The sequence below is a fragment of the Lutjanus erythropterus genome, chromosome 12 (genome assembly GCF_056507025.1).
Source record: "Lutjanus erythropterus isolate fLutEry1 chromosome 12, fLutEry1.hap2, whole genome shotgun sequence".
Taxonomy (NCBI): Eukaryota; Metazoa; Chordata; class Actinopteri; order Lutjaniformes; family Lutjanidae; genus Lutjanus; species Lutjanus erythropterus.
This window is the reverse complement of record NC_139328.1, coordinates 20,621,868-20,636,352: the sequence shown is the minus strand read 5'-3', so window position 1 is coordinate 20,636,352 and position 14,485 is coordinate 20,621,868. Positions and strand designations below refer to the sequence as shown.

The following is a 14,485-nucleotide window of genomic DNA, read 5'->3' as shown; positions in this document are numbered from 1 at the left end:
GAGGGGCATCATCTCTCTAAGGAATGTTTACGTAAATTATCACCTCGCCTCTTTTCAGTAACTGCAGCTCCCAACTTCACATTTCTTCCATTTCCTTCATTGCGACACTTTCTGAGGGCTCATGCCCCCCTTTATGAGCAGAAACCTCATCATGCTGCTTTGGATAGTCTCCTAACTATTGTAACCATACTAAAGGTGCTGTGTCTCACTTAAATAGTCCTTCAACAAACTCATTTAGAGAGGACTGGCAGAAAGAGTTGGGAACTGTAATTTCAGATGAAATGTGGAAAACCTGTCCAAAAAAACTCCACAGTAGTTTGATAAATGCTTTGATTCAATCCAAAGTTGTGCACAGATCGCACTTCTCTTTGACTAAACTGCAAAAGATATTCAAAGATGCCTCGTCCCTTTGTGTGAAATGTTCAGAAGAACAAGGTACTGTGTCTCAGCAATCCTCAGCGTCCTAGACTACAAACTTTCAGGGGTCAATTATTTGATTTTTTTTATTTTTTTTCTTATTTTGATACCTGACCCTCTTACACCGAGAAAAAAATTAAAATTCACTATGTCAAATAGAGTGGGACTACTTGAGAGAATTTGGCAATTCGGTCCGTCTAATTAACTGGGTCAGGGTGTAATAGGTCAATAACCTGTAATTTAAGAGATAATTAATGTTTATAATTTCAACATCAACAATAATAATAATATTAACAATTATATAATAATAATTAGTAAAGTAGTAGTAGTAGTAGTAGTAGTAGTGGTAGTAATAGTAGTAGTAGTAGTAGTAGTAGTACTATTATATAACTGTATCACTCCTGAATGAAATGACCGTTTTATTTTTTTTAAACCGTTAACTGGGAGTCTCGCGATACCACAAGCTGTATGCGCGTGCGCAGCGGCGCGCACGTCGGAGGAGCTGAGTTGGAGGATCATGGCGGAGCGCAGGAGGCACAAGAAACGGATCCAGGTAACATCAATTAATTCATTCTAGTTTGTGGCCGGTCAAGCTGAAGGACAACAAATAAAAGTAACGCGCTGGTTTAGGATCTGTTGCAGGACGTTTGTTAACGGCAGCATCCTCTCGGGCAGTCGTTAATAGGCGGTAGATGAAGCCAGATGATGGCTAACGGTAGCTAGCATTAGCAGGCTAGCGAAAACAAATGTTAATATTTGTATTCTACCAAGACTTGTCCAAGCCAGTTATCGTGCCCACCAGTAGCACCAGCAGTACCAACACAATGGTGCACACATCAACGCTCTGTTATAAATGTCGGTTTATGTGCTGTCTCCCCAGTCAGCTGTTTTTATTCTGACTGAAATGGCTGTAAACGTTTGCAGGCTAAGCTGCGTCAGCTCTAACCAAGCGTGTTTACATAACGTGTGGCAATCTGCGGGAATTTTAATTAATGAGTCAACACTGTGCATCATGATGTAACATATTGTGAAGGTAGCAGCAAGGTAGTGTGACTCCAGGGGTGCTTTTAAGACCAGAGCACTGAATTCATTAAAGCAACAGTTTGTGCAGGGGCTAGTGGTTCAGTCAACTTAAACATCACTCTAAGGCATGTAAAAATCATCGTTAATAGCGCTAGTGTGTTTGTTTTTTTGTTGTTTGAGCCTTACCCCCAAATAATACGCTATTCTGATCTCTTTGTGCCATCATAGCTAGCAAAACGCCACGGTAATTTCGTTTGGACTCAGATGATTGTGTGCTTTTAATTTTCATTTAGACATGAGCTGTGTCTGTGATGTTTCATACCATCAACTAATTCTGATTAAAGCTGTCACAATATCAGATTTTCACTGTACAATTATCATGGACAAGAGAATTCACAATGAATATATTATCATATAATCTGTAGAAAATTTGAATAATAATAATTTGGTCAGTCACATTTATCTGTCATGCATTTTGTCTCTTTTTGGCATATGAAGTACACTCAAGTCAAAATATGAGTGAAGGGACGTGGAGAGAGTCTGTAACCATACTGCGCAAAAGTATAAAAAATAGTGCAGAAATTTGAATGATTTATCAACATGTTTGAGAGCTGCTGGATTATATACATAATATTATTGTTTTCTATATTATTAACATGAAGTATCACAATTTTTGGTAATATATTGCAACACCTCTAGCCTATACACCCATAATTCTGCTCAGGTTTTGAGTTTGTTGTGTGATGAAACTGGAAAAGCATAAGCAAAACATAGAATATTCAAAAATGCCAGTGTTCATAGTAATGATTTAATGATTTCTTGTGTGATTTTGAAGTTCACTAGTATTCCACAATGTAGTGTATGAAGGAAATGGCAGGGCAGCTCACAGCTTTAAAAAAAAGTTTCCAGTGGCAGTGTACAGGCCTAATTCTATGAGTCAAGTATGTTGAATACTAGTTAGACTAATACTGCAGAGATTGTTATAATATAGAACTTACTGAATACAGTTATGGATTTGGGACACACCCAATTGTGTCTTAAAAAACAGTAGGATAAGCTACCCTTAATCGCTTTCAAACCATGTGTTGTAATTATGGATGAATGAAAATCCTGAATTTGCATCAAGTCAACATTATAAAATTGTTCCTTTGTGTGTTTAAGTTCAGCCATTGATTGGACTTCAACTGATGAGGGCTGTCTATTTTCAACATCGTCACTCCATTACACAACAGTTATATATATTTTTTCCCCACAACTTAAAATACTTCAATGGCACTTCATTGTGCTTTGCTTTACATCATTAAATGGCTTAAATAGATCTGTACCACCAAGAATGTTAGTTGGTTAGATATCTGGTTGCCAATATATTTGATACACTAGCTGAAACTAATGCTATCTAATACGAGATCCATGCAATCAATCATTGTTTTTTAAGTTTAAATGCCCAGTTTCTGTTCAAACTGTTTTAGAAATGTAGCTTAATTAATGGACTGAATTGTGTTCCACACTATAATTCATCACCACAAACTTCAGCCTCCAAAATGACCAGGAAGTTGAATCAATATGTCTGAAATAGTTTCAACAAAAACTGAAACTTATAGCCTTCATATAGGTCGGATTTATTACAACATTAGTTTTAGCTGGGTGTACCTAATAAACTGGTCTGTTCAAGCTCAGTTGCATAACAACACATACAGTTATCTCCTTTATGAGCATACCACAACCAAAAGAGGCTTGTCTATTACAACATTACCCCTCTACATCACACACAAGTCCTCTTTATTTATCAAAATCCTCTTGATTGTGCTTTACATCACAACATGGATTTGAAGCCAAGACTATGAATTTACAGTACACTTGGTTTCCAGTTACTTGGCACACCTAGTTACTGTAACTAACTGGCCTACTGTAATTAGGCCTAGGCCTAAAAGCTACCTTTATGAAGGTTATGATATGCAGTTTTATTGAAAGAGAACAGATTTTATCAGTTCCTTTTCAATCAATGAAGGTAGACCCTTAAACATCATAAAAACCTCTCACTGTAATGCTGTGCAATTTAACAGCACAGCTTACAACATGTCCATAAAGTTGAATCAACATCTTTTTAATCAGTTGCAGCTTCATAATATTCATGTAGGATGGATTTACTTGCAGAGCTGTTGTTCTAGACTATCAGTTTGAGGTAACTGTTCCTAATAATCCATGCATGCATGTTCAGTTGTGTAACAGCACATACTGTTATCTCCTTTTTATGTGGACCGCAACTGCAGAGGCTTCCCAACATCATCACACTTTCTTATCTCCCACTTTTTTTGACATGATTTCACCTGGTAATTCATGTGCTATTTTCTGTTGTGCTTTACAGTAGAGTGGCAGCGATGAGTTGATTAATCAATTAGTTGATCAAAAGGAAATCAATTATGAACTGTTTTCTTTTTATGATACTAAATGAAGAGTCTGGGTTTTGGCATATTTGTTGGACTAAAGAAGTAATTCGAAGACATCACTTTAAACTCTGGGAAATTGTGATGAGTATTTTCAACACTTTTTTCACACTTTATAGACTAAGTGAAAATGATGAAAATAATCATTATTTGCAGCCCTACTTTACAGCATCGGAGGATTGAAATGAGATATATATCCAGTGAAAACTCTTACTTGGGTATACATTCTGTGTCTTAGTACTAGGGCTGGGTATCGTTTAAAAAAAATACATTACCAGTACAAATGCCAGTACCCTTAAACTGATACCTATACCAATAATGTACTTAGTTGATACCTGTCATGTCAGTGGAAGCATTGCTGAAAAATACTTTTGTATTTTTTGTATTTATTTTTATCAGACTCCTCAGGCATGTAGTTTGGCCATACTTTAGAACATTTTGGTGGCATCTCAGCCTGCTGCTAACGCTGTCTAATACACTGTGCTGAACTTCACCACACAACAGTACTGTAGTACTGGGTCGATGCAAAATCCTAAAAGGATTGAATGCAAGCATCATTTGACTGGACGCATTTCGATACTGCTCGATACTTGGTTATTTTGATTGCTACCATAAAGGTATTTAGTACCAATACCCAGCCCTAAGTATTACTTTGATTGTAGTGTAAAGTACTAGCAATCAGTCTTCACATACTGTGCCTGTGATGAAAAGCTGAGAGCTGCCTTCTTCATGGGTGCCTGGTTAGAACAGAGTTGCTAATCCACATGTGATCAAGTCAGGTGGATCATATAAACGGTGACAGGGGGCTTTCCGTGTTGGGATTTCATGTAACTGAGCTGTGTGACTGATACCTGCTTCTTTAAACAAAGGCTTGTTTGATGTCCTTGTCTTCCTCATGTTGCTGGTTGGTGCCAGCTGGACTGGATAAAGCAGCACTGAGTTTCACTGTGCTGGTCTCATTCCCACTGTGTTGGCATGAGATTTAGTGGTGCTGGCAGTCAGTGCAGATGTTGTGAGAAGGGAAGAAGATTTGACCACTAACTGTTGTTGCTACAGATGATCATCTACAGTTATTGTCAGGTTGCACACATCAGGGCTGAGAAAGTATCAGCCAGTCTATAAAAGCCAAAGTATATTTGTGAAGTTTTTTGATGTACTTTACTAGAAAAAAATAAATGAGCATTTGAAGAGTCAGACCTCTCCTTTGTTTTTGTTGTAATAGCAATATCAGAGTTATGGAATATTAAGTTATCCATCTTTACTCATAAGTCAAAACAATGTTCCAGTCAGGTTATTCTTAATCTCTATTATCTAGTTTTGAGTTTCCAAAAGAGCACATCACAATATGCTATATGTACCCTATAGATGTTGAGATAAAAATGTACTGCAATAGATTACAATCACTCACCACCCCACCTGCTACTCACCACACCTGTTCTGACATTAAAAGGACTGACCCCAATAGAAGACACACTTCCACAGTGTAATGCAGTGCAGAAGCCCCAGTTTTGCACTGCATTACATTTTCTTTTTTTATGAAGCTTATAATGTTCACCATTGTTGAGAACAGGTTAATTTAACTTAATAATATTTTTTGAACAAGGCCATAATAGTTTGTGGTGTTGAATTGACAAAATATTGGGTATACGATACAGTGCAATACACTATGCAGTACAACACTGCTGAAAATTGGTAGTACTAGTGTTTTATAAAAGTTATGGGATTATGTTTTATAGATTATAATAATTTGACTTTTTATTTTATGGTACTATAATGTAATAATAAAATAAAATATTGATTCTAGACTTGCAAACTACACTGAGACTTTGGTTGGTTACAAACTTTGGTCATGTCATTAGTAAATTTAGGTCAGTAAGGGATCTTTAATATCTGTGATTTGATGAATGCAGTTAATTATCCAATCCTACGTGTAGCTGTAGGATTTGTTATTAGTTGTCGATTAGTCTGCTGATTGTTTTCACCATTAATGGCTCAGTCTGAAAATATCAAAAGATTATTAAAAATGTTCATCACAATCTCTCAGAGCCCAAAATAACTAACAAATTGCTTCTTTTGTCCAAACAAGAGTCCAAGCTTTGTATGTGTATATTCATCTATGTATTTGTCTGGGCCCTGCAGGAGGTGAGCGAGCCCACCAAGGAGGAGAAGGCGGTGGCCAAGTACCTCCGATTCAACTGTCCCACCAAGTCCACTAACATGATGGGCCACAGAGTTGACTACTTTATAGGTTAGTGCTCAGTTGTGGGTTGTGAGGCAACAGGCAAAGCACATAACACCCACACACCAGGTGCAGTGTGAGTCAAGAGATGTCAAACCCTGCCCTTTTTAGAACAGACACACAGTTTATTATGTTTACTGCATATTTAATTGTGTCACAGTAAATGAAATCTGAAATCTGACCTATTGTGTTTTTAACATTAGTATTATTTGGGCAAACTCTGCAAAATTGCTGAACAGCTATCAGCAACACACCCACCCCAACACACACACACACACACACACACACACACACACACACACACACACACACACACAATTTCTATTTGTTTTCTTCCATTTTGTCAGTTTTGGGAAATGTTTACTCAGTAGTTGTGTGTAGCCAAGGGTATGACTGCTGACACTGGTTATTCCTCTCATCATCATCACATGGCCTTACAGTTGCTTACCTCTGCTGCAGACAGTATTTCTTTCTTCTCTCTAAAGCTTATACACATTATTCAGGAGTAATTCGCTAGCCTTGTTGTCAAATAAATGGATGAGTTGACATCTTAAAGCAACTATGATCAACACTTTTACAATAAAAATATATCAAATGACAGCATGAAAGCTATTTGTTTGTGATGAGATGAACCAGCAAAGAATTATCTCCTGAAACTGCAGCTGCTCTTAGTTTTCTGGAGCTTTACCAGCCACAACTTTATTTTGGTTCACTCTCACAGTGTTTTTTTTTTTTGTTTGGTGTGTTTTTTTTAGCCGCAGCAAAGTGAAAAGGCTCTGATAAACCAATTGTACACTACCAGCACCAAACAGCAGACAGACAGTAGCTGGTAAACATGGTGGAGCATTTAGCAGTTAGAGTCTGGTATTTCCCTCAGGAGTTCATAGAGACCCAAAACTGAGCTAAAAGAAGAGTGAATATTGGACTAAAATTGATCAGGCAACCACAAACAAGATTCCAGAAGAATAACAATGTCAATGTTGTGATTGCATCTTGTTTCTGCTACCCTTAAAGCACCAGTCTGAAGGATTTAGCTGTCTCTAGTGTTGACACCTTTGCTCATTTTCTCCTTCCAAGCATGTAGAACAGGACTTCTCAGAGTCTGGATCTAGGTCAGCAATGGGACCGAACAGCAAGTCAGTCCAGACCCAGCCCATACCTTGTGTTATGAATACAATACATTGTTAGTGGCTTTGAATAAATGTGGTTTTAATGTGGATATCTGTATAGTTGACAGTGATGTTAATCGTTGGACACAGTGTTGTTGCAGCCAGTTCATGTATTAACTTTGCACGGGAGAATTTGCTATCAGCTCCGTTTTCTTTCATACACAATTTCTACAACTGATGTAAATGTAGTTGAAAGAATATGTCCAAATCAGAAATGAATTGACTCACTGTGTGAGCTGTGTCTGCCTCATTTTCATTCCATGTGGTATGTGAGTTGTTGATTTAAAATCATAAGTGAGTTGATCAAATGTTATTTTATTATTGCCAACCTTACTGAACCTCTGACCTTGAATAAAAATCAGCTGCAGACCTTTGAGTAATTAGTTTGAGAATGACGTGGACAAATCTACAGTGGCTATAAAACCAAATGCGCTTTTATGCCAAATGCAAAAGCCAGTTTGGTTTATCTGTTGTGGGCTACTGTAGATACATGGCAGTGCAACATGTTGGCCTATACCTTTAAATGTCCAGTGTGTAAGCAGGGATCTGTTGGCAGTACATTGCAGAAATGGAACATAATATTCATCAGTATTATTTTATAATCATTTGAAAGTAAGAATTGTTCTGTATTTGTTACCTAAGAATGAACCGTTTTAATCTACAGAGGGTGTGGGTTCTCTTCTACAGAGGCTGCCCTGTTGCACTGCCATATTTTTACAACTAAACACTGGCTCCAGATTTTGCAAGAGTTTTGCAGCTATTGTAGATTCTCTTATACATTTGGAAGGGAAGAATGATGTGAGGTGTTTGCAATCTGCAAGCTTACTACTAGTTGCCACTAAATACAACACACTGGTCCTTTAATTGGCCAAAAAAAAAAACTTTTTTACATTAAAAAAGAGCAGTCTTAACTCCATCAGAATAACTGCCCTATGTTCTGTCTTGTATTTAGTGATTTAATGAATTAGAATCAAATTAATACATTAGATGTGCATCAACTTTGTAAATTTTGATTCAACACAGACTGTTAAGTGTTTCATACTAAATCTGCATTTGTGTTATTTAATATTCGTCTTTGTGTCCCCACATTTAGCCTCCAAGGCGGTGGACTGTCTGCTGGACTCCAAGTGGGCGAAGGCTAAGAAGGGAGAGGAGGCGCTGTTCACCACCAGGGAGTCTGTGTTGGACTATTGCAACAGGTCAGCTGAGCTCTGATACACCTGTAATTCTGAACATTTTATTCCATAACAAAGTATCTAAGTATTTGATACATACACTTGCAATGTGGTTATTGGTATGTAGGGCTATAACTCACAATTATTGTCACTTGATTAATTATTCATTTTCATATTATTCTTTTTTCTTCATTGATTCATCTATAAAATGACAGCTGTCCACCACAATTTCTCAGATCCCAAGTGAAGCTTTCAAACTGCTAGATATTCAGTTTACTATCATAGAAGATGAAGAAGTCCAGCAAGTATTCACATTTGAGGATCTGGAACCAATGAGTTTTGGGCAGGCTTGCCTGTAAACTGACTTGATTATCAACAACAGCCCACTGGCATGAAACCACAATTTGAATAGAAGTGCTTTCAGTCTTGCACACTGAGCAAATGATGAAACTTGCAAATGCACGGCTCATGTTTTTAGCATTTTAGGAAAAAATCCTTCACATGAACTCAGAGTCTCTGCACTGATGGAGAATCATTGCAAACAACGATTCAAACTAAATCAGTGTTTGTAATGAATTATTCTCCTCTTTCCACTGTAGACTCCTAAAGAAGCAGTTCTTCCACCGGGCTCTCAAAGTGATGAAGAAAAAACCGGAGAAAGACACCAAGAAGGAGAAGGAGAAAGAAAAGGAAAAGGAGAAAGAGAAGCCCAAGAGCGACAGCAACAAAGACGAGGAGAAGAAAGGGAAGAAGGAGAAAGAGAAGAAGAAAGAATCTGAAGTTGTTGAAACCAAGAAAGAAAAGAGCGTATGTGACCCAACACTGTTCTCTATGATGACAAAACCCCTCAGATTATCTTCACAAGATGGTGTTATCACTGTTGGAGGCTTTTATGTTGTGCTGTCAGAGCATCTCCCAATAGATATGTGTTATGGATAAAAATACAACATGCCATAAATACTGCTTTACAATTCATCTTAAACATATATTGGCTGGATAATTTTTGCTTCTTTGACAGTGGGGTCCATCTGAAACAAGGTCATCAGTGCCGTACAGTGTGCCAGTGTTTCAGCTTTGTATGTTTGTTTTATGACCCATCAGAGTTTTCTTGACACTGCTGATCTGATTGGCCTCCTCACCTGACGGGTGAATATTGACTTTACTGCACAGGTTTAAAGTGCACAGAGACACAGACGTCAGAAAGAGGCCCAATGTGTCCATGATGTCTGGTCTGTTTCAGTGAAAAGAGAAAATATGACTTGACAAGAATTCTGAGTTATTGGTGTCATCAGCCAGTAACTAACTGAAACGCTGCTTTCAGAGCAGACTCTGTGATACCATCAAAAGTTACAGGAAAAGTTTGACATTTTGTGAAAACTCTTGTTACCTTTCTGAGACTGAGGTAAACATGTTTGTATGGGGTGAAAACAAGATATGTGTTAACTAGTGAATTGTAGAAGTTTGGATTATTTAATGTAGTGTTGTATGAAACAATTCCCCAAAGCCACCAAACTCCTTTTACTCAAACATTAATTTTACCTCGGAGAACACAGGATTTACAAGTTTACTGCTACTTTGTTAGGTTAGTTTGTTTGTTATATTGTGACTTCAGTGTCTTAAAGAGGTTAGTTCAGATTCACCAAAGTCACACAATAACACAAACAAACTAACCAATCAAGGCAGCAGTTGACCAGCAACTCTCGTGTTCTGTGAAATAAAAGCCCACAGTGGTTTCAATCTGTGATATACAGGTCACACCATCACTCCAGAACAAAGTGATTTGTAAGTAAATTAGAGATTTTATGTGTAATATTTGTTTATTTTATCAGGATGACAGTCCTGGAACTCCCAAGAAGAAGAAAGAGGTGAAGAAGAAGTTTAAACTGGAGCCTCATGAGGATCAGCTATTTCTAGATGGCAATGAGGTGTGTGTGTGTGTGTGTGTAGAGAATAAGATTATATAGGAGAAGTGTTTGTGATCCTGAAAGACATCAAAACCCAAAACATGTTTGTTTTCTTCAGGTGTATGTGTGGATTTATGATCCTGTCCATTTCAAGACATTTGCCATGGGACTGATACTTGGTGAGTCAGTGGGCAAAAATCACAGATGGAGTCCTTTTGAACAAGAACTGAATGGATGGTTATCTGTTACTGATTGCACTTTTTTGTACTTACTTCATCTATGTGTGTGTGTGTGTGTGTGTGTGTGTGTGTGTGTGTGTGTGTGTGTGTGTGTGTGTGTGTGTTCTGTCTTTCAGTGATTGCAGTGATAGCAGCCACACTGTTCCCATTGTGGCCAGCAGAAATGCGTGTAGGAGTTTACTATCTAAGTGTTGCAGCAGGCTGCTTTGTGGCCAGTATACTGCTTCTAGCTGTTGGTAAGTACATGTACTTCATAAAACATACCTTACTAAGACATGTGGAAATATTTAAAAGGTCCTGCAAGACATCTTTAAGTACAATGCAAAAATATTTATTGCTAATACAAACATTTTTTAAAATTCACTGGAGCCATTTGTAATTTGCATATGAGCCATTTGAAACTTCACTTTAGGAGATGAGCTGATCTTTTGAAATTCTTTTAAACACAGGAAATATGGTTCAGATAACATGCATGTTAGGATCAATGCAAGTTTAGTGAGTAGTTCCAACAATTTTTGTTTAATTTTGGAAGTCTTAAAGAAGAAAATGTATTCATTATTTCACAAGAGGAAAAAAAATCAAAAGATTAAGGGTTTGGTATACTTCAAACAAAGTAGTTCATACAAAGTCTCCTCTGAAATTTTCTAAAGGCAAGATGTGAGTAATCATTCAATTATGGATACTTTCAGAAAGTCTTTCCTCAAAGGCGTTGATGATGTTGCACTGTATTTTACATAGATAAAGAGACTGGAAGAGTTGTGTGAAAAATGGAGGGTGAAAAAGCTGTAGTGAAGAACTGAAATATCGTCCATTTTTTCACCTACGCACATCTGAAAAATTGCTACGTAAAGTTTGTTGCAGTGCAAAAATTGTTGGTTTCAGAACGTTATGAAATGTAACTGTATGTTATTTATTTCTAATGTTTTAGACTACAGTGCAATCTGTGATAAACATAAAGTAACTCTCTGACAGTGTCAGTCAAAACTGACCATTATGATCTTTATAAAGGTAGAATTTATGGAAGAGTTGTTTTATTAGACGGCATTACATTTTACAGGAGTACCTAATAAAGTGATCAGGGAGTTAGTTTTGTCACATTGCTGGAATTTCTACTGTTGATACAATACCTTGAAAAATAGCAGTATTCAATACCACAGGGAAAAATGACAACATTGAGGGAATATAATTTTCGATTTTTATTAAAAGATGAATATAATACGACAACAGGTATTTAACTGGATCAAATGAGATGAGTGACAAGAAGAAGACAGCACTGTATGTGAGAGGAGGTCGGGGTACGAGTGTGTCAACTTGCTGTCAGAGAAGAGAGAGCAGAGCAGCTGGTACTGACACATCGACACTACAAAAAATGAGTGTTTCATTTAAGCATTTCAAATATTCAGAATCGAGATATATCAGTATTTTTGACAACACTTCAGTGTAAAGACTATTGACAAACAAAAACTTCTGTATAAAAATAAAAGAATTATATTCAACGTCAACTATAGTGCATAACTTAGATGATGATTTTTCATGGCTGTAGAGTTACTTTTATTTTACAATAAAATGTTGTAATAAATATTTTCAGTCAAGACAAGACAACCCAGCTTGATTTGTGTAGCAACAAATTCAGTGTAGCAAAACAATTCAGAGTACTTATATAAGGAAATTAAACACTCCAAATGAAATAAAAATAGATAAAACAAAGTAGATAAAAGTAATGGCAGACAAAAAAAAGAGTTGGTTATTTGTTGCCAGTAAAGTTAAAAAGTAAAGAATAAAGTATATTTTATATATTAAAATTGCTGTAGTTTAGGAGTAGGAATTGATTTTGTTTCTTTTCCAGAAGATAAATAAGTAAATAACAAGTAATTAAATTGACTGAAAAGTTGTAAATGGTGTAGGCAGAAGCTTTAGCCTGTTATACCCACCCTTTTTACATAACATATTCCAATAGTCAGTCCTTTTTCCACTTGGTTTAAACTATACAAAAATAATACAAAATATAAACAATAACAAAATTCCAAGTGTTTCATACACAATAATATCCATACCTCTTTTATATTTCTTTATCACATTATAAAACTTTTTTAAATTGGTTAAGTGAATACACATTCTTAATTCCTGATCACATCCACAAGTTTACCTCTTTGACAGATTGACATCTTTTTTGTTTTTTCGAAATTGATCCCACTTACCACTCTCTCTTCCTCAGCCCGCTGCATCCTTTTCCTAATCATCTGGCTGGTGACCGGCGGTCGCCACCACTTCTGGTTCCTTCCCAACCTCACGGCAGATGTCGGCTTCATCGACTCGTTCCGGCCGCTCTACACTCACGACTACAAAGGACCGCGAACCAGCAGTAAGAAGGGCTCGGACAAGACGGACGACAAGGACAATGGCTCTTCCACCAAGGCTCAGAAGTCAGACAGCGATGAGAAGTCAGACAGTGAGAAGAAGGATGGCGATGATGAGGAGGAGGATGAAGAGGAGGAGAGCAAAGAGGCAGCGCCGGAGGAGAGCAAAGAAGCTGAGGGGGAGGGAACGGACCGCCACTCAGACACTGACAGCGACCGCCGGGAAGACGAAGGCTCACAGCACAGCAATGGAAACGACTTTGAGATGATCACCAGGGAGGAGCTGGAGCAGCACACAGAGGAGGAGGAAGAGGAAGAGGAAGAGGAAGAGGAGGAGGAGGAGGAGGAGGAGGAGACGCAAGAGAGGAAAGAAGGGGGAGAGAGTGAGACTAAAGCCCAGACTGCTGAAACATAAACTCTTTACAATCCCATCACTCTCTACCTTTCTCTCTCTGTCCTCCCCTCTCTCCCTCCTGTGATCCCAGGACCTGCCTGTCTGGCCTCTCTGAGCCTCGCCAAGGCCGTCGAGAGGCTCCATCTCTTGTTGTTGAGATCTTCCACTAAAACAGTACCGATAGACCAGTACCGGGATAAGATGAGAAAAAGGCTACGACAATGGGGAAAACAAATTTAAAAACAAATGAAGAAGAAGCCTTATGGTGAATCTGATTCCTCCTACCAAGATGTTATTTATGTTTGAATGAAAACCTGCCTGAGGGAGTTGTCAACAAGAATCCAACAGTCCTGACGGAGGATTTTCATCTCTTTTTCTTTGGTTTCTCGTGTCATGAAGTGGCTTCGTATGTCATTTCAGCTCAGAATGGTTTATTTACGCCCCCCGTCTTTGGTTACATTTGGATGTTTTGTATGCGGGGTCAGTTCCTGATCTTAGATACATATTATGGAGAAGAGTGATCGTAGTAAACTGAGCAACAAGAATGCTCCCCCTTTTTTGTTTGACTGTCGTCTTTGAGCTCCACGTTGTTGGTACAATCAAGGTTGAAAGCGCCGGTTCTTTCACCTGTTTTTTGGTGAGCCATCTATAGCAGGAGTTAGCTTCATGTCCTGTCAAATGCCACTGAGTCTGATAGCTTTCTCAGGCAGCCCTTAAAGCAAAGTAAATCAGATGGACCAAATCCTGTAGTTTACTCGAAGGAACCTAAAAGTCAACCATATTGTGGCTGGATGGAGAGAACAGAGTAGTATGGCTCTTCAAGGTACTTGCCATTTTCATTAAGAATTTTTTTACACAGTCTGAAACACTTCTAGTTCATGTTTAATGTGGGACTCATCTTTAAGAGTAAATGTGAGCAACTGGGACACAGCTGGCGTACTTAAAGGGACAGTGCGGATTTTTTTGAAGTTGGGTTGTATGAGGTACTGTCAGTAGTCAGTGTATGGCGGGTGGCGCACCTCCAGTTTGGAGAGGCAGCAGGGGTAACGGTTTAGGAAGCAAAGCAATGTACTGCTCTGGACAGGTTCTGCAACAAAATGGATTTTAGACACTTTAAAAAAAAG

General features: G+C 37.9%; 1 protein-coding gene across 1 annotated transcript; it reads left to right on the top strand.

Annotated features, from left to right (window-relative positions):
* The first annotated feature begins 843 nt into the window (after positions 1–843).
* sec62 (SEC62 homolog, preprotein translocation factor) lies at positions 844–13,914 on the top strand. Its single transcript, XM_084733053.1, has 8 exons — positions 844–970; positions 6,024–6,132; positions 8,386–8,491; positions 9,067–9,274; positions 10,297–10,392; positions 10,490–10,550; positions 10,727–10,846; positions 12,826–13,914. The coding sequence occupies exons 1-8, from the start codon at positions 935–937 to the stop codon at positions 13,380–13,382; spliced, it is 1,293 nt and encodes a 430-aa protein (XP_084589179.1). The 5' UTR covers positions 844–934; the 3' UTR covers positions 13,383–13,914.
* The last annotated feature ends 571 nt before the right edge of the window (positions 13,915–14,485 follow it).